This window comes from Ochotona princeps, chromosome 1 (assembly GCF_030435755.1).
Source record: "Ochotona princeps isolate mOchPri1 chromosome 1, mOchPri1.hap1, whole genome shotgun sequence".
NCBI classification, from domain to species: domain Eukaryota; kingdom Metazoa; phylum Chordata; class Mammalia; order Lagomorpha; family Ochotonidae; genus Ochotona; species Ochotona princeps.
This window is the reverse complement of record NC_080832.1, coordinates 11,266,779-11,292,091: the sequence shown is the minus strand read 5'-3', so window position 1 is coordinate 11,292,091 and position 25,313 is coordinate 11,266,779. Positions and strand designations below refer to the sequence as shown.

The window sequence follows — 25,313 nt, the reverse complement described above, 5'->3', positions numbered from 1 at the left end:
GCCAGGTGAAGTGTACGCCTAAGCTACAGCACCCATCAGTGAGGGTTGGGACTGCGGGTGGGGCAGGACAGGAAAGACTGTAGTTTTCAATGGCAAGACCGAGACAGGAGATGGGCTATGCCAGGCTGGGTCAGAGCAAGGCACTAATACATGCAAGATCTGTGTTGGAGCAGGCCTGATCAGGGAGCTGAGGTGATCCTCCAGCTGGGTTGTGATTCCCACTGGTGAGCATGAAAGCCAAAACGAGGTGCTGGACTGAACTGTACATGACTGCATTATACATCAGCATGGGTGTGGACTGGGTCTGGGGTATGCCAAATTGGGCTAGACTGTAGCGTCCACTGGTGTTTATGAGAGCAAGATGAGTACAGGATAGCCTGGACTAGGTCTCAGCACCTACTGAAGTATGAAAGAGCTGTGTCTGGGCATTGACCAGGTATGGCTGGGATGTAGCACCCAACGATAAGAGCCAGAATAGATGTCGGCCAGTTAGGCAAGGCCAGCTGGGCCAAGGACTGACCAGTGTGCACAAGATCTGCCACTGGGAGCTGACCTGAGAGAGGAACTTGGGGAACTCTTCTATCAGGATACACAAGGATCAAGACCGGGAGCGGCCCAGACCAGGCCAAGTTACTATGTGTGGGTCAGGTCGGTGGTTGAGCCATGCTGAGCCAGTTCGACAGTGTCATACATTGTTAGGTGGGACTGGGAGACAAACTGCTGAGGGTTTGGAGACAAATGGGAATCCATGAAGTAGATACAGCCGGAGACTCGGGAGAGTCAGAGTGGGAAGAGGTGGGAGAGCTGTGGAAGGACATGACACTGAAGGATGGAGCTTGCCACATGCTGTCCCAAACCCCAAGCTCTGGGCTTCACATCTCTATTTCAGCAAGATATCAAAACACACTTGAGAAGAAGTTCAGCAGCACAGCATCAAAAGCCTCAGCTGTAACCATAGCCTGACTCATTGCGTGTACGTCTATTTCCTCTTTCTTGTTTTCTTTTTGCAATTATTTTTAAAGGAATAAGACATGAACATGACTGAGTCTCAGTGCACACATTTTTCTCATCTCTTCTCGGATCCTCCCAGGTAAACCCAGCCTGAAGGGAATGGCCACCATTCCTATGTTCTTTCAGTGGCCATAATGAATATTTCAGCATTGCTACATGCAATAACATTAACAGACACAATTATTTCTTACATCATTTTTTAGGATTTTTTTATACTGATACGTGTAAGTCCAATTCATTCCAACACTTTATGGTAATACAGTGAATAAAAATGCAAATTATGTGTCCATTCATATTGATATGCATTTGAAATCCCCTACCATTTTATACTAGGACTACCACATTGCCTTTTGCAATCCACTGGATAACTTTCACTCTGTATATGATCAAGTCTTTCTCTGGGGCTCAGTATTTTTGAGAGTGAAGCTACATGGTAATAGGATATGCATGTCTGCAAATATTTGATATTCCAAAACTGCTCCCAGAGTGTCCTATTTATAGTCCCTCCTGAAATACACACAATTTTCACTTGCCTGCAATTGGGAATTTATTTTAACGTCTTGCCTCAAAAATTTCAGAATTTCCCAATACTTCCTTTTACATTTTTACTTTTCTTTTGTTAATTTCTGCTCTTGATTTATTCTTACTTCTTTAAACTGTTACCCCTTTTCTGATTCTTAGAAATCATGTCTGCCTCATTGATTTCTAGTCCTTGTTTTTACTAAAACATCAAAGAGCTATAAAGTTCACCCTGAACTCCCCTTGTATCACCCTGATTTTTTTCCTTCTCAACCAATTTTTTGATTTCTAATTAAATGTTTAAGTATTTATAGCTTTCTTTTCATGTTTTCTAAATCAATTTTGTTTCAAAAATAAGACTTTTATAACATCAATTTCTTAAATTTTTAAGCATTTATTACTGACTTACCAAATAGTCAAAACTTCATAAACATTCCACAAAAATCTTTATCAGTGATACTAATTTTGGTTTCCAAATCTTTTTATTGTATATCTTTATTTAATTTTTGTTGTTGATGTTATTATTTTTTTAATTATTTATTTTTATTTGAAAGGCAGAGAGAAGGAGAGACAAAGAAGTCTTCCATCTGCTTACTCACTCCCTAAATGGCTACAATTTCTGGAGCTGAGCTGATTCAAAGCTAGGAGTCCGGAGCTTCTTCCAGGTCTCCCACATGGGTGCAGGGTCCCAGGGCTTTGGCCTTCCTCTGCTGCTTTCCCAGGTCATAAGCAGAGAGCTGGATCAGAAGTAGAACAACTGAGACTCAAATCAGTGCCCACATGGCATGCTGGTACCACAGGTCTTCTATGGCCCCTGAATCTCTTATTGAAGTCTGAAAAATTAACAATAGAGATCTTCAAATATTAGGACTTTTAATTTTCATTTTCCTCATTTTATTCTTTTGCCATTGAAGATGTGTTTCAGCTCCTTCACCTTAATTTTTAAATCTTTTTATCTCTCTATTGCTATTCATATCTTATGTAAACTTGTGAAGCTAATTCTAACTTACTCTTTTTTTAAGTATCCACTATTTATGCTCTCTCGGTCATTCTATTTCAAGAAACGCATTTCTTAACTATTATTTCTAACTATTTTCAAAACCCACTTACAGTTTTTCGTTTGTGCCACAGTGCTGTGAGATCTGATACCTGCGGGAGGCTCTCTTCCTGTTGCTAGATGGCCATTTCTCATTGTGTCCTCACAAGACCAAGAAGAAAATCATTTCTCTGTCTCTTCTTGGAAGAGAACAAATCCCATTCACTAAGGATTTATCGTAATCATGATCTGATTACATGCTAAAGCCTCCACTCTCTAAGACAATCTCACTGTGGAGAGGGGTAGTGTATAAATTGTGGGAGAGGGTTTGCAGAAATTGAGTAGCGATTGTGAGCCTGTATCTCCTTCCTCTCCAGGCCTCCAGTTGCCTAGGTGTGTAACCTCAGACAGTGGTTTAACACCATTTTCGGTTTTTAGCTTTGGCCTCTTCCTCACATGGGGGAGCCCCCGATTTACCATGTTCATCCAGGAGTGAACTTAGCTCTTCCAATGCTCTGTGGAGCACTTTTCTACCCCTAAATTTAACCTGCAGCAGGAAAAAAAAACTACTTTCTGCTTATAAAGCAGGTGCTGTCTGGCCCATGGTTTCAGTCATGTTTACTGCCTTACCATTTCTAATCCACAGAGTTACCAGTGTTTTAAGCTTTTTGATTTTCAGTAGTTCTCTATGTGTATCTTTGCAATATGTTTGAAGAAGATGAGCAGTGTCCAGCTGTGGACTCATGTAACTATCCTTGAATGGAAATGTTATTTCACTTTAATAGTTTACCTTAACTTCACAATCCAAACAACAAGCTAGTCCCTCTCCATGGCTGCCAATATACTGCCAAAAAACTATGTCTTCTCTTAGTACCTGAGAGTATTAGCAAGTTTAACACCTCCATACTTTTAGGTACATTGTTTGCTCAGCTTCCCCCATTCTTTTGGTTAATGACTCCTCATCTAGGCCAAATGACACCTCCACCATGAAGTCTTCCCTGACACTTAGCTCTTGTAATATTCTCCAATTCACCCCCTTGCCACTGACTTGTAGTCACTGTAATAATTGATTGATGGTGCTTCCCAAAGGTCTTTGTGGTGGGTACTAATTTTACTCTCCTTTTTGCAGATGAGGAACTTCTGCTTGGTGTGGTTGACCCACAGACCATGCACAATTATAGCAAAGCTGAGGCCAGGACCGAGGCAAGCAGACTGCCAAAGCAGACTGCCAGATCTTTTGTTCAGCCTTATGTCACTTCGCTTCTTTTGCCTCCCATAATCCGACAGTGCTTTGCTGATGCTTTAGAAAATGATATTACAACTTCTCTGAGTATTTTTCTTTATGATACCTACATTGTAGCAACACTACCCACCCACTGGTTCAACCCAGAACCTATGACTAATCTCAGTTCAACCCTTTCCTCAACCCACACATTTATCCAGTCACCAGGTTACTTCCCAATGTTCCTCAAATCTCTCCTTCCTTGGCAGCCCCACAATCGCTTCCTTAGATTTTCATTGGCTCTCCTACACAGTGACCATTTCCAGATATCCCCATCTACAATTCAAACCCAGCAACAACCTATGCAGCACATTGTTAGACAATTGCACTTCACCTATGAAAATGCACGGGACTGACCAAATCCTGAAAATAGAACTGTTGTTCGTGAATCTGTTGCACCCTTAAAACTTAGTGCCAAGCCCCATAACGGACATACAACGAGCACTCAAAAATTTTAATTGAAAGATCATATCTTCTATTCTCTATGATGCCTTCCTAGGTACATGTTCCAACATGTAGATTTAGAGAAACATCTAGAAAACTGCTGACTGATTATTCGTCACTACAAACTGTCTCTCCTTAGTAAATAGCAGCAGCAAAGGCAAGCAACCTAAAATTGTACAAATATCTTTCTAATTCTGAACGGTGTAGAGAAAACCCCCTGGGAAGAACTGACCCTAAATATGAATTCCATGGAGAACTGACTCTTCATATTTCCTGAAAGGTACAATGAACTTTTGCTAAACAAATCTCCAGTCTTAGCTAAAAAACAGTTTCCTTAAGGCCCGCAATACCTTTCTGCAGCATCATCTTTCAACATCACCCTCTCAATATTGAGATCTACATCCAGGAAGTAGAGAAGGCATGGGACAGGGATGCCAGAAGGACAGGAATCTGTGGTAGTGGCTAAGGAGTCCTCCCAGCCCTCTGCAGACCCTATTCCTCCAGAGGGCTCTCACCGCTTCCCACTGAGAGTTCTCATGATGGCAGATGTGTTAATCACATGTGCTGAGCTTGACCTGGATGTCGCACTTGCACACAAAGGTTTTAGCACAGTTAATTCAGCATAGTGTGATGTTCACAAAGCCTAAAAACAACTGCCAACATATCAGCTTCTTTCCGTTGATTGGAAATGTGACAAATGAATTCCTGGCTTTGTCCTTAAATGTCACATGACTAAGGTTCACACTGAGAACACAGAGATGGAGGGAGGGGTAGAATTGGTTTCCAGTGGGTAGATGTGGGTTCTAGGCTGTCCACTGTCCCCAGTCACAGAAAGACCAGGCCATGGCTCTTTTGTGAGTAATGAATGCCGACCTTCCTTGTGAGGCCAGCACAGGAAGTTCCCATTTGCTGTTAGATCATCTCACTGGTGGGTGCCCACACATCAGCAATGAACCAGGGCCCAAAGCCGCCGGTCATTCCCACTCACTCACCCTCTCCTCTCCAGCATGGAGGCTAGCACAGGTGCCAAAACCAAGGTGCATGAACAAACTGCTCACTTGACATTTTCTCTTCTGGCTGGATTTAATGAAGGAATTATAGTTCAAGGAATTCCTCCTCAAGCCTTGTGACGATGTTTTGATCGCAAAGAATTCTGACATTTCTTGACCGCTATAACCATTCCTAAAAGCAAAGGAACTTAGGAGCTTTGGGTAAAACAATTATTTAAATATAATTCTTTGGAGTCTTATCAGCCTCAATGAAGGTCGTTTTCCTTTCTATACCAAAACACATAATTACTAAAATGTCTCTAACATCCGAAAAATTTATCATTGGGCCTGAAAGATTTGTATTTGCCATTATTGTTTATGTATTCACTTATTCATTTTATTGTAAAACTAACCATAAAGACAAACTAAGCAAAGTGATTTGGAACATCATACTTTGTCATAAGAAAATGGATCCTTGGAGATTAAGTATTGTTCCAAATCTAATACCTTTGTTGAAGATTTCCCAACAAGCTATGACCAGGTCTTGAAAGGGGTTACATTAATTCTGTCTTTCAGGTCACAGTCTATTAACTACGGAAAAGAGATTCGATGGTAAATACGCTCTCACACAGCTTCCAATCAAACCTAGAAAGTGAACAAATCAAAGAGGAGTGGCAAGATCTGCACAAGTGCCCAGCAGAAACTCAAAGGCGCTATTAACGTTGTACAGAACTCTGAAGTCACAGGGGGGCAGTCCACAGATGGATGAAATCAAACCTTGAGGAGGCAAAGCTCTGCGTCTTACAGCATCTGATACAGTGAGCATCAGCCTCAGAAGGAAGCAGATGACCGCTAAAAGAGTAGCAAAGTCACATCTTGCAGAGTCCAGTAATTGTGCATTTGTTCTGAAGGTCAATGGGAAGTCATGGCCTGATGGAAGCTGCTGGGTGGAATACTACCAAACAATAAACAACTCAACAAAAAGCAACACTGTTCTACTGTAAACAAAATAAATTGCATGTGCTTATTTTTTAAAAGTTCGAGCTGTTTGATTAGCACCATTCCTGTATCAACTGCAATGACATCTATTGGGCTAAACCCAAGGGAAATGCTTTCAAGATATCTCCTTTCCCATGACATGGTGAGCTTACCTTCTTATCCCAGGCCAAAGCACAGTGTGCAGCACAGACAGACAAATCAACGCTAATTTAGTGGAAACAAGGTGTAATTCGGGATTTGACTGGGTCAGATGTGCCAAACCCATGGAAACTTACTACAAGGCATGAAATTAGATCTGCTGTGCTACATTTCATCAGAGAACAAATGACAGCAGAAAATTAAAGCAATTTCCTGAATGGAAAGATTAAAATAAGGCAACCACTGAAAAGCAGCTGAAAGAAATTCTTAAGAGATGTGAAGCCATACTGCCCAAACTCTACTGAGAGTACACAAGGAATACAGCTGGTTGGGTGTAGGAGCTCCTGAATCTCAACCATCCAAAACCAGCAGAGTCGCCACGGTGAGAACAGAGCTTCCTGCAGCCCCAGGGATGAGGAGAGCAGGTTACAGGGAACTGAGCTATTGCAACGGGGTAACAGCTCTGGATTGGCACATAGCACAGATGCTCCGTCAGTCAATAGATGATCATGTCTGTGTCCCTGCTTCCCATGCCTGGGATTTTCGCTTTCTGTTTCTTCCTTCAGAATTGGAGATCTTAAAATCAGTTTGATCTCCAGTTCCTATCCCATACAGTGTCTCCTGTGTAGTGCAGTCTATACATCGCAGGATACATAATAGACACAGAATGAGTAATGGATAAATACTGTTTCAATGAGTGAATCAAGCTGTTCATTGAAAGTATTGAAGTGAACTGTGGATTTCATTCTCTGTTAATCATGTAAACTGCCCTTACTCCAGTTAGGTGAGCTCCTTTCTGTGGAAAATGTGAATCACTCAAAGAATTCAGCATTGTATTTGCTTCCTCTCATTGCATTCTTCTTTGTTCCTCCGTGCTGATCTCTCTCTCTCTCTCTCTCTCTCTCTCTCTCTCTCTCTCTCTCTCTCTCTCTCACACACACACACACACACACACACACACATGCACAATCACAGGCACATGCGTGTTTCTTTTCATAAATTTTCATGAACTTTGATTCCTGTGAACTTTAGTCATCTTATTTTTGTAGATCTGTGATTTCCATCTGCTTTTACACTTGGCCATGGTTCCCATTAACATCCTCCACGTATGTTCCTACATCTACTCTTAATAAAAATCCCTACTATGGCACCTTTACTCTCTTACTTGTTCCTTTTATTTATCATTATTGCAATTGCTATGACTCTGCTATCTGAAACTCCCAGCCATGGATGTGCAAAGGATCACACCAGTCTTTCCTCCAAGTTTTAGACTCTGAATGTCTCCACAGCACTTAACTGACTATACTCTTCACTTTCCTACTCAGCTTTCTGAAGCACCATCTCCCAGGCTTTTTCCCATTGTATGACTCATTTCCATTAGTATTAGCATCAGATTCAAAATGCTTTCATTTCCTTCCCTATTCCTGGAATATAAACTGGCAGCAAGCAGGCAGAGAATTGATGAACTGTCTGGCTGTCAAGCAAGTTCCCCATTAGTTCCTCCACAACCTTCCTTGATATGCATTTTCTAATTTGTTTCAGAAAATCATTGCCCACCTTCAGTTTGGCAGGAAGACTACTGTATTCTTGGCTCACATTACTTCTGATTCTGCTTTTAGCTCTAGTCCAAAAATTTTGTCTTATGCATCCATCACGATGTCTTAGATTTGCCAAAAGATGCACACCATACAGCCCCCCATGGCTGTATATCCCCTTCCATTCGAAAGGTCACAATAATGTTGCTTGTGACTCAGTTGCACTTCTTGACTCTCAGATTACACTTGACTCAACCCTAAACTGAATGACACTGGTGTTGCGAAAATAAAAAAGCAACCTAATTAATTTTATATGCTAGAAAATTCTAGGAAAAAGTTTGGTTACTTCAGCATGAAATGCTTTTTTCACTGCTTTATGAAATAGAAGGAAGGGATATGAAGTTTTGCTCCCAGGAAAAGCAAGTGCTGAGAAATTTCTTTGTTTAATAAAGATGCTCCATTTATTTGAGGCTATAAAATTCCTTTAAATACAGCCCAAAATCTCAACATGATTATTAACAGAATTTTTCCTACAGAGATTGCACTAGCACATAGTTAGCATCTTCTTTGGTCATAATCATAAATTTATGCACAATACATTAAAATGGGGTTTTTTTTACTATTAAAATTAAAAAAAATAGATTTCCTAAATGTCTGCAGATACCAGGCAATCCTCGATTGAAGGACAGCTGATGAAATGGAGGATAAGCATTAGCAATGATTAAAATAAACTTGCCCATTATTCTTCTATTATGTTCAACTGATGACGTCTAAAACCCCAGGTGTCCCAACAGGTACTTACAAGAGCATTGCTGTCAGAAGCCATGTATGTTAGCAGATCAGTAGAAATCAAAGCTGGAAGATAAAATGAATAAATAAATAAATAAATAAATAAATAAATAAATAAATAAAGATTTCCAATTACATGTAGGATTAAAGTTTTCATAAAAGCATATTTCTGTTTAGGCAGAGAACTGAAGTACTTCTAGAGTATTTGATGACTTTCACAATAATAATAGCGCATGAAATTTTGTTGCAGAGCTTAGTAAATGAACTGGTAAAGCTTAAATCCATAAACCAGAATTTCATTTGCTCCTTTGTCAGTATTCTTTGATGGTGATAAATACTATAGTACATGACTTAGGCGGTTATCATGGCATTATACACAGGTTCTCTGGAGAAATGAAAGCATTTTCCATGTCATAACAAACAAGGCAATGAAAGACGTGGAGGCATTTGATCTGTTACTGTTATTGAATTTCAAAAATGCAACACAACTCCCCAGTCTCAGAAGTTCCAACTTTAATGCCAAGATAAGCCCCTTTTGATGTGTGGGACTTTGTAGTGGATTACCTAAAAAACAAAACATACTGTAACAAAAGGAAACAAAAGAGAATCCTTGATTTCGTGCTTTGAAAAGCAAAATGCTTTGTCACAGATCCCCACACCTCTTCAAGGCTCTCCAGAGTAGAGCGGTTTTTCTGTTCTTTCTAGCAACACCACAAGTACAAATTCATGGGAGGAAGAGAAGGTGGAGGGGAGAATCCCTGCACCTATAAAACCGCATTTTGGAAAATAATATAAATAAAAAAGCACACATCCATGTTCTGCTTGTTCTTTTTTTCCTTGTATCAGGATTCCCAAGTTTTAAAGAATTAGTACCCTTTTCTTTTTTCAACAATACCATATTTATTTTAGATAGGTATGTATAAAACATTATTTATAAAAAGGACTACCATGAAGCAACAAATAATATTAATTTTAAAGTATTCACAAAAAAAAACCACTAAAGCCTAGATAAAAATGGAATAACATTCTGGTTAAAACATCAGCAATGTATTCTGAACATATCAGGAGAAAGCTCATATAAGATATAAACAGAATAAATCAACCAATAGAAGAACAAATAGATGAAAATTTTAAAAATACCTATGACTAAATGTCAATCATATTAATAATAAAATAAATACAAAAGGAAACAATGCATCTTTTATCTCCAGTATTGAAGATGGAGGAAAATAAATGAAGTCAGTTCATTGTGAGAATTGTAGAATGGAAAGAATTACTTCAAAAGAGAACTATGTTGATTAGCAGGTCAGATGACCCTGTCTTATATCAGGAGATCTGAATTTCATACCAAGTCCTGGCTCTCAATTCTAGCTTCTGCCATTGCAGACTCTTGGGAGGTGCTTGAGGTTACAGCTCAAGTAACTGAGTTCCTACACGTATGTGATGTTTTTGTTGGGTTCCTGACTCCCGGTTCAGGTATTGCAGGCACTTGGGAGTGAACCAGCTGATAAGAGCCCTCTCTCTCATGCTCACTCAAATTAGCAAATACATTTTTAAAAAAAAATAGTCTTACATATTTGAGGATGTCACCCTTGCTGGGCAATAACAAGGACATCCAATACTTGCTGAGTCCTTATTGCACACCACAAACTCTATTAAGCACTGTGATACCAAGCACAAAACCATGTCACAGTCATCATTTATAAAAACCCAGGTGTTCTGCAGTGTTCCATTCATTCTGTGTCACAGAAATACAGGTCACCACACAGCCACACTCAGACATCAGTGCAACAGAATGGGTGCAGCTATTTGTGGAAGCTGGGATAACAACTGGCTCATTTTTTTATCATCCTACACATTTGTGATCTACAGTAAGTATTTGTAAGATATTCAGATAAAGTGCTGTAAACCCTTGCCTGGCTCCTTATAGCAATATATTTTTATTACCAATTGGATGAAAGTCTACATAATAAGCAAAAACAACGCTGAGTACGGTAGTACTTCTATGCAAAGAAGGAAATATAAAAGTTTGAAGACAAAGGTTTGGGTTGGACTATAACTGGATTTAAATTCCAGTTCAGCAATCTGCCAACTACATGATTTAGGAGCCTCTGAACTCCCATCTGAAATGAGCATAGTAATTAACATTTCTTTTTTAGTTTGATGAGATTTAAACCAGGAAATATCTTTATAATGCTCACAGCAAATTCTAACATTTAATAAATCACCAATAAATCATCCTATCACTATAAAACATTTGTTTCTTAAGTACGCATTTATTAAAGGTCAGCTATGTATACACTTTAAATAATATATCAAGTGTGTTGTGGAAACTTCCCTGACTCTACCCAGAAGATAAATTGGCCCTGTCCTATAGCATTATAAATTGTTAGATTTATTGCTTTTATTAAATAGCTGCTATGAGCCGAATGCCTTGATAATTTTCGTGTATCGTGCTATATAATTGTCAGATCTGCCTTATGATTATTATTAGCCTCATTTCCTAAAGGAGAAAATTTAGAAGAGAAAGTTAGTAAACAAGCATGTCCAATTCCCAAGAAGCTGCAGAGCCTTCTCTGTTGTCCACTACAGCATTTCCCTGTACCCTAACGTCTCCCACAAACAGGGTCCACAGTCTACTCTCCAAGGGCTATGGAATCATGGCATGACTCTGTGCATATTTCTGTCTCCCCAGTTTAATAACAGGAACACTGGAGGCAGAGACCAATACCCAACCTTCCTTGTGCCCCAGTATCCAGCTAAGTGAAGGACACAGGTTAGGCAAATTGGATAAAAGTATTTCAAACACAAATCATAGCATCATATGACTTCATCCGAAAGCTAAATCCCATCAAATTTCTAAATGTACAACAAGAACAGAAGAAACAGCAGATGATGGAAAACAAAGGGAAATCTTCACTTCTAACTATCCTTCTAAGCTTTGGGTTTTATTCAAAGAAAATGTTCAAACCATTGACACTGCACTTGCCCTGGTTTCCAGAGAATCTTTCTCTGACAGCTCATTTTGCCTGCTTTATCCTAACTGTCACTTAAGGGTGTCTACTCTATTCATGTCCACTGGCACCACCGTAATCCAAGGAAACAGCATCTTTCACATAGCAACTGCAAGAACATACTAACTGCATAGCCCAGTTTTCACACTTATGGTGCTTTTTTCCATGCACATATTACAACTCATCTCTTTCTTAAATCTTTACTATGGCCATTAGTCTTGAGATTAAATAAAGAATGGCATAAGATTTCCTATAAATGGAGGCTTTCCATCATCTCTGCTTCTTCATTATCTTCTTTAATGATTGGCATCTGTCTCTCTCCATCTCCTTACTGATTGGATTGCATTTTAATTCCTTGAATATGTTTCTCTCAATCTCAGAAAGTTTTGTGTATGCCTTACTCCAACAGTCCCTACCCAAGATGACTTAGCTAACCAAGCTACCTAATGTTTCAACTCTCTGATCAAAGTCACTTTTCAAGAAAAATATTCTCTGGTCCTTGTGAGAGATCAATCTTCTTTTAAATATTCTCACAGCACCTTTTCTTTCATTCATAGATATTTTCATCACTGTAGTGCACGACTCATTCTTCAATTGATTCTTTAACATCTTTAAAAGATCCATTCATTTATTTTAATGTAAGGGCATGAGACAAGTGTAAGACACAGAGAGATGGAGGCAGAAGGAGTGAGGGAGACAAAGGAAGAGGACTTCAATCCACTGGCTCACCCCACATATAAATGCAATAGGGTTGGACCAGGTCAGAATTGCGTCCAGGTCTTCCACATGGGTACTTGGTCTGTTACCTGTTACTTTTCCAAACACATCATCAGGGAGCTGAATTGGATGTGGATCATCTGAGATAATAACTGGCACTCTGACATAGGAGTACTGGCACCACAGGCAGAATTTTATCCTACTCTGCAATGATGCCGACCCCTACAATTATTCTTTTTTTTTTCTTTTTTTTTTTAAATATTTTATGATACAGTTCCATAGGCTTTAGGATTTCTGTTCCCTCCTTCCAAAATTCCCTTCCCCCACTGGTTTCCCCTATATTATTACAATCATATAATCCTTCAAATACAGTCATAAGTCCATCATTCTGCTATTTGAGTGTATCCTGACACTGTAGATATGGAAAATGGCAGACAGTCCAACATCTATTGCCAAAATATATTTAACAGTTTCATTGGGAGTCCATCTTTGATTTGGAGGTAGAGTTGCATACTGCACTGTATCTTCACATCTCTATATGATACTCTATATTATACAGTTCTTCTAGATGATTATATATGTATATGCATGTTTACCCATGTATCCATTTATCTTCTGTTTTGCATGATGGTTGCCTTATATCAGAGAAAACATATTATATTTATCTTTTGGGTATCGGTTTCTTTCATTGAGCATAATGGTCTCTAATTGGGACTATTTGGTTGCAAAATGGTAGACTCTCATTCTTCTTAATGGCTGAGTAGTATTCCATGGAGTAGATGTACCACAGTTTCTTTATCCATTCATCTTTTGATGGGAATTTGGGTTGTTTCCATGACTTCACTACTGCAGATTGTACTGCTGTAAATATAAGATAATAGATCACTTTCTTTATGCAGATTTCATTTGCTTTGGATATAGTCCCAAAAGTGGTATAGCTAGTATATATTAAAGGAGATCTGTTTGTTGAAATTAACTCTATTTTCCATGTGATAATAAAGTTTGTTGTCCACATTTCAGTTACAGAGCTTATTAGTAAAGTATTTAATTGCACAATATCTGAAAAGCTCATGGATATCTCTCATGTTGTGAGGTGTTAAGGAATCGTTCCTTACAGAAGAAAATTGCTTTAAGTATGACAGAAAACAATTCTCCTAACCTCTGAAATAGGTACCCAAAATGTCACTAGAAGACCCAGTTAGTGAGTCAGTGTCTTGAACTGTGAAAGTTCTTTCCTTTGATGAAACCTGATAATACACTTGCTCACATTCTTTAGTTGTACACAAATCCCTTCAGGAAGAGCAATTTTGCATCACTAAGGTGATTCTAGGTGATTGTTCATAGTCTAGGTCATTCCTACCATGTACTGAGCATTCTTGGTGTCCTAAGAATTTGCCTTTGCAAAAAATTTTTTTAAAGATTTAGCTAATTGTTTTTTAAATGACAGACTTATAGAAGGAAGGAGAGATAGGAAGATCTTCGATCCACTGGTTTACTCCCCAAGTGGCCACAATGGCCAGAGCTGAGACAATCAAAATCCAGGAACCAGGAGCTACTTTCAGGTCTCCCAGGCAGGTGCATGGTCCTTATGAATTGGGTCCTCCTCTACAGCTTTTTCTTGCCACAAGCAGGGAGCTGGATGGAAAGAGGAGCAGCCAGGACATGAACCAGCACCCATATGGGATACCTGTACTTAGAGATGGAGCTGTAGCCTTTTCAGCCAACGTGCCAGTCCCTAGCTATTTAATTTAATTTTTACAAAAAAAGCTGATGGGTTAGTATCAGGGTAACAAACTTATTTACAGTCAGTCCACCAAATCAGGGAAACAAAAAGATGATTCCGAATCAAGAAACCAAAGCTAAAGAAGCCAACAGGCAAGAATTTCTGTGCCAGTTTTCAAGCAGAAGTCTCCATCAAGTAATCCATGTGGTATCAAAATGTGCACCTGCAACCTACCACAGCATTTCTGATAAGCGAGCATCTCTCCCAAGAGTTATCCATTAGAGCAATGCCATGGACAGCAGAAGGGAAAACACAGTTTCGTTCATATGGAAAAGTAAGGGAAATTAAATGTTGCAGATTAACAGAGATTTCTCTCCTCAAGACTGAACAGGAAAGGAGCAGGCAAAAGGCCAGATGATGTCACCAGTAGTGTGTACACAGAGGTGCCTAGAGAAGGTGATGTGAGACTATCACCTTCCATGGGGCATTGGTGCAGAGGGAGATGCCACTGCCTCTCTTTACATTTAAGCTCTGTCATTCGGGTTGCAGTACATTTTCTATTTGCTTTTAAAAGATGCATTCTTTCTTTCTCTTTCGCTTGCCTTTCCTGTGTTAGTGCTGTCTAGGCCACCGGTCTGCAGCCTTTCTTTGCTGCTGTCTCTACAGAGTTGAAGAATTGACAGAGGGTTTCAAGAACTTCAGCTTTATGAAAGCAGAGAAATGATGATGCTTAAAATGACTTTATTCTCAACACCGTGAAAATTCTATAACATCATCTGAGGACGAGGGGAGGCTCCTCTCCCTCTTTCCCTTCGTGCATCCCACAGAAGCTGTCATTCCTGATAACCAGGGCTCAGATGGAGTTCACAAATCTGCAGGAGAGAAAAAAGCCTTCTCTCAATGTCAATCTGCACCCCCAGAAGACCATTTTGGCATAGTAACAACCAGGTGGCACCCTGAGGGAGGGAGACTTGGAGGAACTTGTAGTTTTCCTTGTATCTGTAAAAAAGATCCCCTGGCAAGGTTACTCGCCCTGCCTGCCCCCGGAACCTGCAACTCCTGGACTTACCATCTCTGCCCACAGCATAGCTCAAAGCTCTGGCAAACAGGAACCCGCTACTGGCTACACTCCAGACCTAGTCCACTAGCAGCTTGACTCTCAGTCAAGGAACTCTGTGTACTCGAAAAACAACACATGCTGGCATGGATGTGGGGAGAAAGGCTCCCTCCTTCACTGCTGGTGGGAGTGTAGGCTAGTACAATCATTGTGGAAATCCATATGGAGAGTGCTTGGAAAATTGCAAATAAAACTGCCATATGACCCAGCAATCCCGCTCCTAGGAATATACCCAACAGAAGTGAAATCTGCATATGAGAAGGGGATCTGTAATCCTATATTTACAGCAGCACAATCCACAATAGCAATGACATGGAAACAAACCAGATGTGCGTCCAAGGAAGAGTGGTTAAAGAAACTGTGGTACATCTACTCAATGGAATATTATTCAGCTATTAAGAAGAATGATATTATTCTATTTAAAAGCAGGTGGTCCCAACTAGAAACGATTATGCTCAGTGAAATGAGTCAATCACAAAAGAACAAATGCCATATATTCTCTCTCATATAAGGAAGCCAACATGGAAAAGGTAACTCCAACAGTCCAATTTATACTGTTTTTTGAGTGTCTGTTTGCTCTTTTGGCTGTATCTCATATGTTTTGATGTTTTTATATCGGTTTGCTTGCTTCCAAATAATCTCTTTTCTCGAATAGACTTCATCAGGTGCCCATGAAGTATATGATGGCATCATAGTTCCTAAGAGACTTCTGTGTTTCCTTTTAGTTAAGCATGTGTTGCTTACTCAGTGGCACATTATTTTATCAGGGTGCTACAATTTGTTGTTGATGTTGTTGTTGTTATTGTTGCTGAGATCAATGTGGCTGTTATGAAATGGTGTCAATCCAAAAAATAGTAAAAAAAAAAAAAAAAGTAATTTTCTTTGATGGTTTAATCATATTATGTCCCGTTAATAGGAGTATTTTCTTTTTTAAAAATGATGTGTTCAAATTGTATGAAAGGCCCTTTCTTTGATGATGATGGTCATGGTTTTTATTTGCCAATTTGTTATGATAATATTTTTGTTGATTAGATAGGTATTAGAAGATGAACTAACCTTCCATTTAAGGGATATAAAATATATTGTCTTGATGTATTATCATTTTAAGTTTTGCCAGCCAAGACTTAACAACATTTCTATCTTTATTTATGTGTTTGGCTGCTTTATAATTTTACTTTGTATGTTGCTTCTATCATTTTTGATATTTGAGGTATAATAATAAAATATGTTAAATAAAAAAAGGAACTCTGTGCATAAACCACATGTTCTGAAAAGCAAAACACAAGAGCCTGTTTCTGTTGCTGTAAGCTCCGCAACACTTGTCCAGTGAACCCTGGTTCCTGCTGACACTATAGAACAGTGCTAGCCACTGGTACACCGATTTTCTATGGCCCAAGTTGTATGGCAAGCACAGACCCTGAAAAGCACCCAAGTTGCATTCCCACCCAAACACACACACACACACACACACACACACACACACACACACACCCCACAGAGGAAGAGAACAGAGAGGGAGAGGAGAGAGAGAAGTGTAGTGGTAGTCCTTAGTCACCAATGCAGATGGCACTTTTAAGCTCAACAGCCATTTTCTTTCCCAGCTCCACATGCAAAAAGTTCTAGGAGCCAGCTATTCTACAATTCAGACTAACTAGTGCATTGGTCTAATTTTGAACTCAAAGAGCACCTTCAAAGCTTTGTGCTGATTTGTGCTCTACATCACATCTGGGAAGAGAAATCAGGCCCAGGACGGAGCCATAGGAAGCACTGGCTTCCCAGAGGAGGGGAATCAAATATTCAAGTCACTGCAGCCTCTCCCATGAACAGCATGTCTCTCTTCTAGTGTCCCATGAGGACAGCCCCCAAGAACTTGACTGCTAAGCCCCTCGACTCCAGCACAGTGAGGTGACAGCAGATGGCACCAGACAAGCATCGAAAGTGATCTGTAATTTGCATCCTTCAATTTGTCCACATGAACAACAATCCCATTTTGTCTCTATGGAAGATGATATTTTTTTCCTGCTTAGTGACATGCAGACAATATGTATACTGCTCTAGGGAGTCAATCACTTGGCTTCTGCCGTGCCAGACAACATCTGACTCCACATCCTTTGCACCGATGTGAGTAGATGGATATGCTCCATTTAACAGGGGCTGCAACTGTGGGGCTATCACCAGCTGGAAAGAAGTCAGAAGAAAAGCAAATTCAGAAATTTCCAGAGGTTTGCGCTGGAATGTGAGCCAAAATTTCTCCTTTGTCTGACCAGCTCTTTCATCAGGAAATATTTTAATGAACCTCATAACCTGCAAAGGTACTGGCCAAACCTGTGCAAACAGGACAGGTCGAGGCCATATGGAACCAAACAGCTCTGCCCAATTACAAGAAAGACATCTTTATCCAAAATAGGCACCTTTGCTTGGATACTATCATAATGGCACTTGGCAGAATTATTTACAAATTGTTTTCAGTCTGCATAGCAATCCTGAAAAGTGTATCAATTGTATTTTTATGGATGGAAAAACCAACATACATATCAGGTACCTAGTCTACACAGCTGGCCAATTGCAAAGCCAGAGTTTGAATTCAGATCTTCAAACTCCAAGTTCAAAGCCCTCTGATGATCCACAGTGCTGTCTGTTACAATAATCTCTGCCTTTTCAACATTTAATTTTCCTGCAAATAGTAAATCCTATTTCATACTTATGAGATGAAGAAACCTCGTAATTTTCATAGCTATTACAAGTCAGACATGCAGTGGGTACCTCATAAATATCTGTTGGCTTTTACTGACCCTGCCTCCACTTTTGCACAAATTATTATGGGTAGACTATGTACAAAATGAGACAATTCACAGGAACACTCCCCCATCACTCACAACAGGCTGCCCTGACAACCCCAAGTGCAATTGAGAACCTGCTGCTACTGATAGGTCTGAAGGTCATGGGAGCAGCACTCACCTCTCCTAGAGGGATGCCCTGAAGCCCCTGTAGTTGGTTGGAGCACTGTGTGTCTTTCTGAAAGGCGATTCAGAAACAACATGGGCTGCTTCCTGGTTGAAATTCTCATTCCCCTCCTACCGACAACAAGAGCTTAGAAGTCTCAATATTGCATCTGCTGACACTTCTGGGTCAATGTCTCCCAAATTTCTTTCTTTTTTTTTTAAATCCCGTTTTTATTGAAAAATAGATCAGATTTACAGAGAGAAGGAGAGACAGAGAGAAAGATCTTCCATCCACTTTTTCACTCCCCAAATGGCTTAACAGCGAGAGCTGAGCCAATCCACAGCCAGGAGCTTCCTCCAGGTCTCCCATGCAGGGTTCCAAGGCTTTGAACCATTCTCTACTGGCACAAAAAGGAAGCCAATGAGATGAGGAGTAGTTGGTACACAAACAGGTGCCCATAAGGGATCCCAGTGTTTGCAAGATAAGAATTCAGCTATGCAGCCGTTGCGCAGGGGCCGTCTTCTAAATTTCTAAAGTAAGAATGAGAAAAGTATCCAAGACATGCCTTCAGATTATTTAGGAAGAACTGCAAAATTATGGCCATTCTTAACTATTTATACAACTGCGATATTTGTTCACACAATTCACTTAAGCCAAGGCTTTCAGGAATGGATTTGCTTTCCCTAGAATCATAACATGTATGCAAAGGGACACCTAGTGGCAGAGTAGGTAAACACAGCATCTAGCAGCAGACAGAATAAAAACAACTCTCATTACCCAGGTTAACATTGGTTTTATTTCCTTAGGGCATTTTTTTTTAAACTACTGGAATCATAAACCAAGCTACCTAAGTTTTATAAAAGAAAACTTTGCATGTATTTCTCAAGAAAGTGTTTGCTCTTTGTTTTGTAATTCAGACTATGTTATTGTATAAAATGCTGAGAAAACTACAAATTTGTACAGCAGATTATACTTGGGCAGCCACTTCAGTTAACCTTTTTCTGAACACATGTTCTTTTTATTTCCATCCTATAGACTGTATGTGAGATTTTCCATTTGTCTTCAGGTCGGTTTTGTCTTAAATCAATGGCTTTGTTTTGTTTTTTCCATCTAGCCCCTGCAGTCCACTCAGTTTCCTGTGGTCCACCCACTCTCCACGTTCCATTCACACCTCACCTACACACTGTACTAGACCCACCTGCTAGCTAACTTCATCTGATCTTAAAAGCCTGTCACCACACAATACAAAGGAATCATCTATTTTTTTCTTACCCATGCTTCTAAACAGTGTTTATGTTCCAAGTCTAGGGGAAACATTGTTTTGTGTTTAAATAGTTGTGTTTACTTGAAAACCACAGGAGCTCAAGGGCTCTAGGTCACAGAATGTAGATCTGTAAAAAGAAACCTGTGCTTTGATGGACTGACATTTACTAAGTCCACTGCTCGGAGATCATCGTGCTGTCCAGAGCCTGACCTTGCGGGAAGGCCCAGGAGACTGAAGCTCCACATGCAGGCAGAGAAGTGATGAGACACCAAGCCTCCAGATGTGTAGATGCAAAAGTTTGAGGTGCAGATCCTTCAGTCTTGTCACCACAGCTGAAGACACACTTGTCCTAGATACTCTGCCAAAAACAAACCTGTCATGTGCAAAGCACAGGTTTTTACGGGGCCATGACCTCCAAGTACAGAGTCCTTTAATTCCGCCATCACAGAGGCATTCGTGAAATGTAAAGACCTTTTCTGTAACCTTGGGAATAAACCAAACATGTCTATTATCACTTGATAGCATTTTATCAATAATTACAAGAACTAGAAAAAGTTGCAAGGATTAAAATATAAATTAGTACTATCAACGTTTTCAGATGATGGTCTTATATGTGGAGAAAGCCTACATATTAATTGTTAAGATTAACAGAGGGACATCTTCTTATATATCTTTTAGTGGACTCATTTTAATGTATTTGAATTTTTGTTATCGAAAGAAGATACTTAAAATTCGTATTACTATCTATTATATACACATAAGGGAGAATGATGCTGCTGATTGCTTTTCAAAAATGAAAATATAGGGCCCGGCGGCGTGGCCTAGCGGCTAAGGTCCTCGCCTTGAAAGCCCCGGGATCCCATGTGGGCGCCGGTTCTAATCCCGGCAGCTCCACTTCCCATCCAGCTCCCTGCTTGTGGCCCGGGAAAGCAGTTGAGGACGGCCCAATGCATTGGGACACTGCACCCGCGTGGGAGACCCGGAAGAGGTTCCAGGTTCCCGGCTTCGGATTGGCGCGCATCGGCCTGTTGCGGCTCACTTGGGGAGTGAATCATCGGAGGGAAGATCTTCCTCTCTGTCTCTCCTCCTCTCTGTATATCTGGCTGTGGTAGAATGAATAAATCTTTAAAAAAAAAAAAAAAAAAAAAAAAATGAAAATATAGCCTTCATAAGCACATAAATACATTGTCTCTAAATACATGTATTAAAATCTATCAATCATGGGGCCAGCACTGTGCTATAATGGGTTACACTACCACCTACTGTGCCAGCATACTGCATTGATACCAGTTCCTATTAGCTCAATTGCTGTTCAGCTCCCTGCTAATGCACCTGGGCAAACAGGAGAGAATGGCCCCGATTCTTGGGCTTCTGCATCCACATGGGAGACCACAAGAAGCCCCTGGCTCCCTGCTTCAACCTGTCATAGCCCTGGTTGTTGTAGCTATTTGGGGAATGAAACTGCAGGTGGGAGAATTTTCTCTCTCTCTCTCTCACACTCTCTCACCCACTCTGTAACTCTGCCATTCAAATAAATATCAAAAATAAAATCAGGAAGTCATGAGTCGCAGAACTCAATAATTACAATCAAAGTTTATAGCATACCTCCCTCAAAGACTAGTGGCTACAGAGGATAATAAATAAACAGATATGCAGTCCATCTAAATGACACAAATTACTAAATTCAGAATATTGTGTACCTATAAATGTACACATGAGAAATAGAGAATCCACATTGACTTCTACCATATGTTCTGTATTTTTAAAAAACTGACAAAGTACATGTCACTAAGGAAATCTTAATAATAAATTCCAGACTCTGTTTAACACAGATTATATTGTTGGAAATAATGCCTTAATTAAGTAATTTAATAGTGAAAATATCACCTCAAAAAGTCTTATATTCCTGGAAACCAACTCTCACCCTAATAAGAAAAGTCAGTGGATAAAAATGTAAATCCAATATAACATATTTGGAATGTATCACCATTGAAAAGAGTGTACTTAGAAGAAAATTCATACTTCAAATACACTTATCAAAAAAGAATGAATAAAACCAAGTAAAAGATTCAACACACAAACTTGGGTGGGGGGGGAAGCAGAACAACAAAGCCAACGAGGCAATAAGAAAGCTAAGAGCATAAAGCGGTTAAGCAAAGTACAGAGGAGAGCAATCAAAGCTAGTTCTTGGGGAGAAATTAACAAAATAGACACCTAGAAAGATTTATGAAAGGAGGAAAATGCAATACAATAAAAGCTTTCCAAGCTGCAGCACTCAACCGGCCAATTTTTCACTTCGAAAAGTTGACTTGGGTAAAAGGCAATAATGAAGAACAAACCAAATAAGATAGATTACCTAATAATCTATCTTTCAACCTCACTCTCCTGAAAATAGTAAAATATTCTTTGCCCAAGTCCAAGTTACTTTTTCATATAGTGACCAGCAGCAATAAAAACTCTTAAGTAAAATTAGCAACAAATTATCCTGGAAATCATAAACATTTGGCCCATAATTTGCCCAGGCATATTACCTAACACTGAAACATTATTATAGTATAAAAGGACGATTTTACAACTTCAAGATCAAACCAATAGTAAATTACCATCAGATTTCAGAGCCTGTTGGTTTCTTCCACTTCTTAATCCCATGCCGTCCAGTTAGAGCATCCCTGCTTCTGAATGCACACCAGAAGAGCTATTTAATCGGTCTGACAGGTTCCTCTTCCTTTCCTTGTGGTACTATCAGCCACAAGCATAGATGCTGAGCAAGGCCACTGATTCACTCATTCTTTAATTCATCAAGAATGTGCCGAATGAGGATCTACTTGGAACAGTTTTAATGTCTGATGATAGTATTTCCTGTCCTCATGGAGGTTAGCAATTCACTAGAGTAAGAAAATAATTAACAAGATAATATGTAAAATAAATGGTATGTTAGATGGATATACATAGAGAAGAGTAAAAGAGAAGTAAATTTGAGAAGGTTTTACAAAGATGGGCAGGCTTGGTCTCGCTTAACAGCTGGCATTTGAGTCAAGGCTTGAAAGAGGTAAGGAAACAGCCAGTGGTCGCTAAGTATGGAGCAATCCAGATCTAGAGAACACACAAGCAAACATCCCAGGCTGGGATTAGAACAGGCCTGGCCTGTGTGCAGCACAGCGAAGCAGAAGGGGCCAGCATAAAGGAGACTGAGTGAGTGATGGGGAGAGAGTGACATAAGACAGGGGGTGGGTATTGCTTCCAGTTCATGGGTGGTCCCTTCCTTAAGTTGTGTGCTTGAAGATATTTGTTTTCTCTGAAGTGAAACAGGCAAGCCCTGCAGAGTTTTGATCTAGTAAATAAATCTGAAGCTCTGGCTTCAACATCAGTAACAAGCAGCAGCAAAGACATCAAACCAGCTAAGAGACTTGCATAACGGCCCCAAGAAGTCCTGATAATGTCTTGGACCAGAGCAATAGCGGTGAAAAGAAGTAGATAGAGAACAGGACTTATTTCTTTTGTCACAATGATCATTTCAAAAAAGAATAGATGAACCAAATCAAGCTAAATAGGAAATTTCCCTGAAATAATAAGAAAGAGACTTGTCCATTTTTCTGTATTTTATCTGTGATGGCAAGGCACATCTGAAGCTAATTAACGAAGCAGGGAATATACAGAGAATGAAATCAAGCCAGCAAGAACCAGAACTCAGAGAATGAGAGAGGAAAAAAGAAATTTTCTTATGGTACTAAATGCTCAGCCAGAGATATTCTTTAAGATAGATATTTGAAAGTGTCTTATGAAATTTCAGAATTTCAAAGATGTACAGAGAATTCTAAAAGTCAACATACAGGATAAAATAATGTTGTCTAGAAAGAAGCACAAATAAGAATAGCATTGTATTTCTCACACATAAATTGAAAGCTTGAGGGACATTTGAGTGATGCCTTTGAAGCTTTGAATTCAAACAAATATGCACATAGGATTCTATATCCAGTCAAATACATAGTCAACTATGAAGGTAAACCAAAACAATTTATGCATGCCTTTTTTTCCTCCAGGCAGAGTGGCATGCTTGTGGTGCCAGCACCCCAAATGGACTCCAGTTCATGTCCTGGCTGCTCCACTTTCCATTCAGCTCCCTGCTGTGGCCTAGGAAAGCAGCATCAGATTGTGCAAAGCTTCGGGCTCTGCACCTTCGTGGGAGACCCAGAAGAAGCTCTTGGACGCCAGTGTCAAATCAGCTCGGCTCCAGCTGATGAGGCCATTTGGAGAGTGAACCAGCAGATAGAAGACATCTCTCTCTCTTTCTGTGTCTCCTTCTCTCTCTCTGTAAAATCTGCCTTTCAAATAAAAGTAAATATATCTGTTTTCAAAAATACTGCTTGATGAAATACACCAACAGACCATATTAACCAGCTTTTCATTACTTTAACTGTAATCCGGGAGAGAAGTCTCTTGTGCAAGCATGTTTATTTCATTTTACAATTGGGAGATCCCTAGTCCAGAATTAGACCACATCAGCTTATTCATTTGTGAAAATAAACAATGACTACAGTTGGATCTGGGAGGCAGAAAAAGACTGAAAACATTGGATAGTAGATAATTTATCATCTCCCACAAGAACTACCTAAAGGCCTCCCACAGGATTCACCTCACAGATGTTCTAACTAGGTCACGTCTCCATCCTCCATCCATCAACCACCAACATGAAACTCCAGAGAGACCCTGAAGCCACTCATTGATGTGGGGTTGCACAAAACAGGGAATGTGCATTCATGAGCATCCCTGAGGGACTAATGCAGACTCAACCAGCCTTGAACACACAACACCACTTAGATATGAGTGAATTTCAGCCCAGCCTAGCATTCCCTAAAAAGAGCTCCCTGTGCCTCCTTAGTTACTACACTGGTCCTTCCTCAATGTGTTTAAGTTTCCGTTACATTTTTCCCTTGTAAGGTAAACCAACATAAGCCCAAGGAGGTCTCCTTTGTTAACAGCTTAGCTGAAAGGTTATTGCATTCGAAAAGACATTAGTATCTCAAGTGTGGGTGACAAACTAAGGGAGATCTGGCAGTGGCAAACCTCCCCCTCCCTGAAGAGTTAGTTCCTCCTCTCTCCCTGTCTTCAAGCAATAAATGCAGAGCATTTTCTGCAGGATACCAATTAGAAATAACCTTGAGGTTGTTTTAGTCAATGTTCCATCATTCTTGAATTTACATTCTATCCCTTAGAAAGCCATCTCCATACTTTTTAACCCAAATGCAAAAATAATGGTTGAGGTGTTATTCTTACATCCAGGTAATGTTAAAAGCTTTCAGATTCTGCTTCCAAAGAATAATCTATGTAAATATTTCATTCAGCTAATCAACTTTCTCATCATAACCCAGTTGTCTCCATTCCTTTTGTCGTTGTTATATTTTGTGTAAAAATAAAACTATAAATCTTCAAGAAGAAAAGATGGGTGATCATCTAGACCTTGACTATCAGTACACAAGGTTTTAATGCAAATTTTATTTTAAAATAAGCAAAAATCCTTAAATTTCTCTATACTAAAGGAAGGGAAATTGACCCCATAAATTTCTATTCTGAAGGGGAAAAATACATGGACACACACACACACACACCACTTGTTAGTTGGTAACAGTAACATTGAATAAATCTTAGAACATAATTTCCATTGGCACAACAAACAAAACAATAGGAAAAATACAATCTTGTATTCAACATGTATTTATATAAAATTTCACAATACTTACTGCTCAGCAGTAATATATCAAAATAATTATGGCAGCAATCAGCACTAAGATCTCT

General features: G+C 39.6%; 1 protein-coding gene across 2 annotated transcripts in view; it reads right to left on the bottom strand.

The window, feature by feature from the left end:
- The window catches only part of IPCEF1 (interaction protein for cytohesin exchange factors 1), a 186,483-nt gene that overhangs the window by 77,294 nt on the left and 83,876 nt on the right, over positions 1–25,313 (bottom strand). For both annotated transcript variants that reach the window (XM_012929879.2, XM_058663308.1), the window contains one exon: positions 8,756–8,808. In XM_012929879.2, coding sequence (XP_012785333.2) covers positions 8,756–8,779 — 24 coding nt within the window. In that variant the 5' untranslated portion in view covers positions 8,780–8,808. The remainder of the gene's footprint in view (positions 1–8,755; positions 8,809–25,313) is intronic.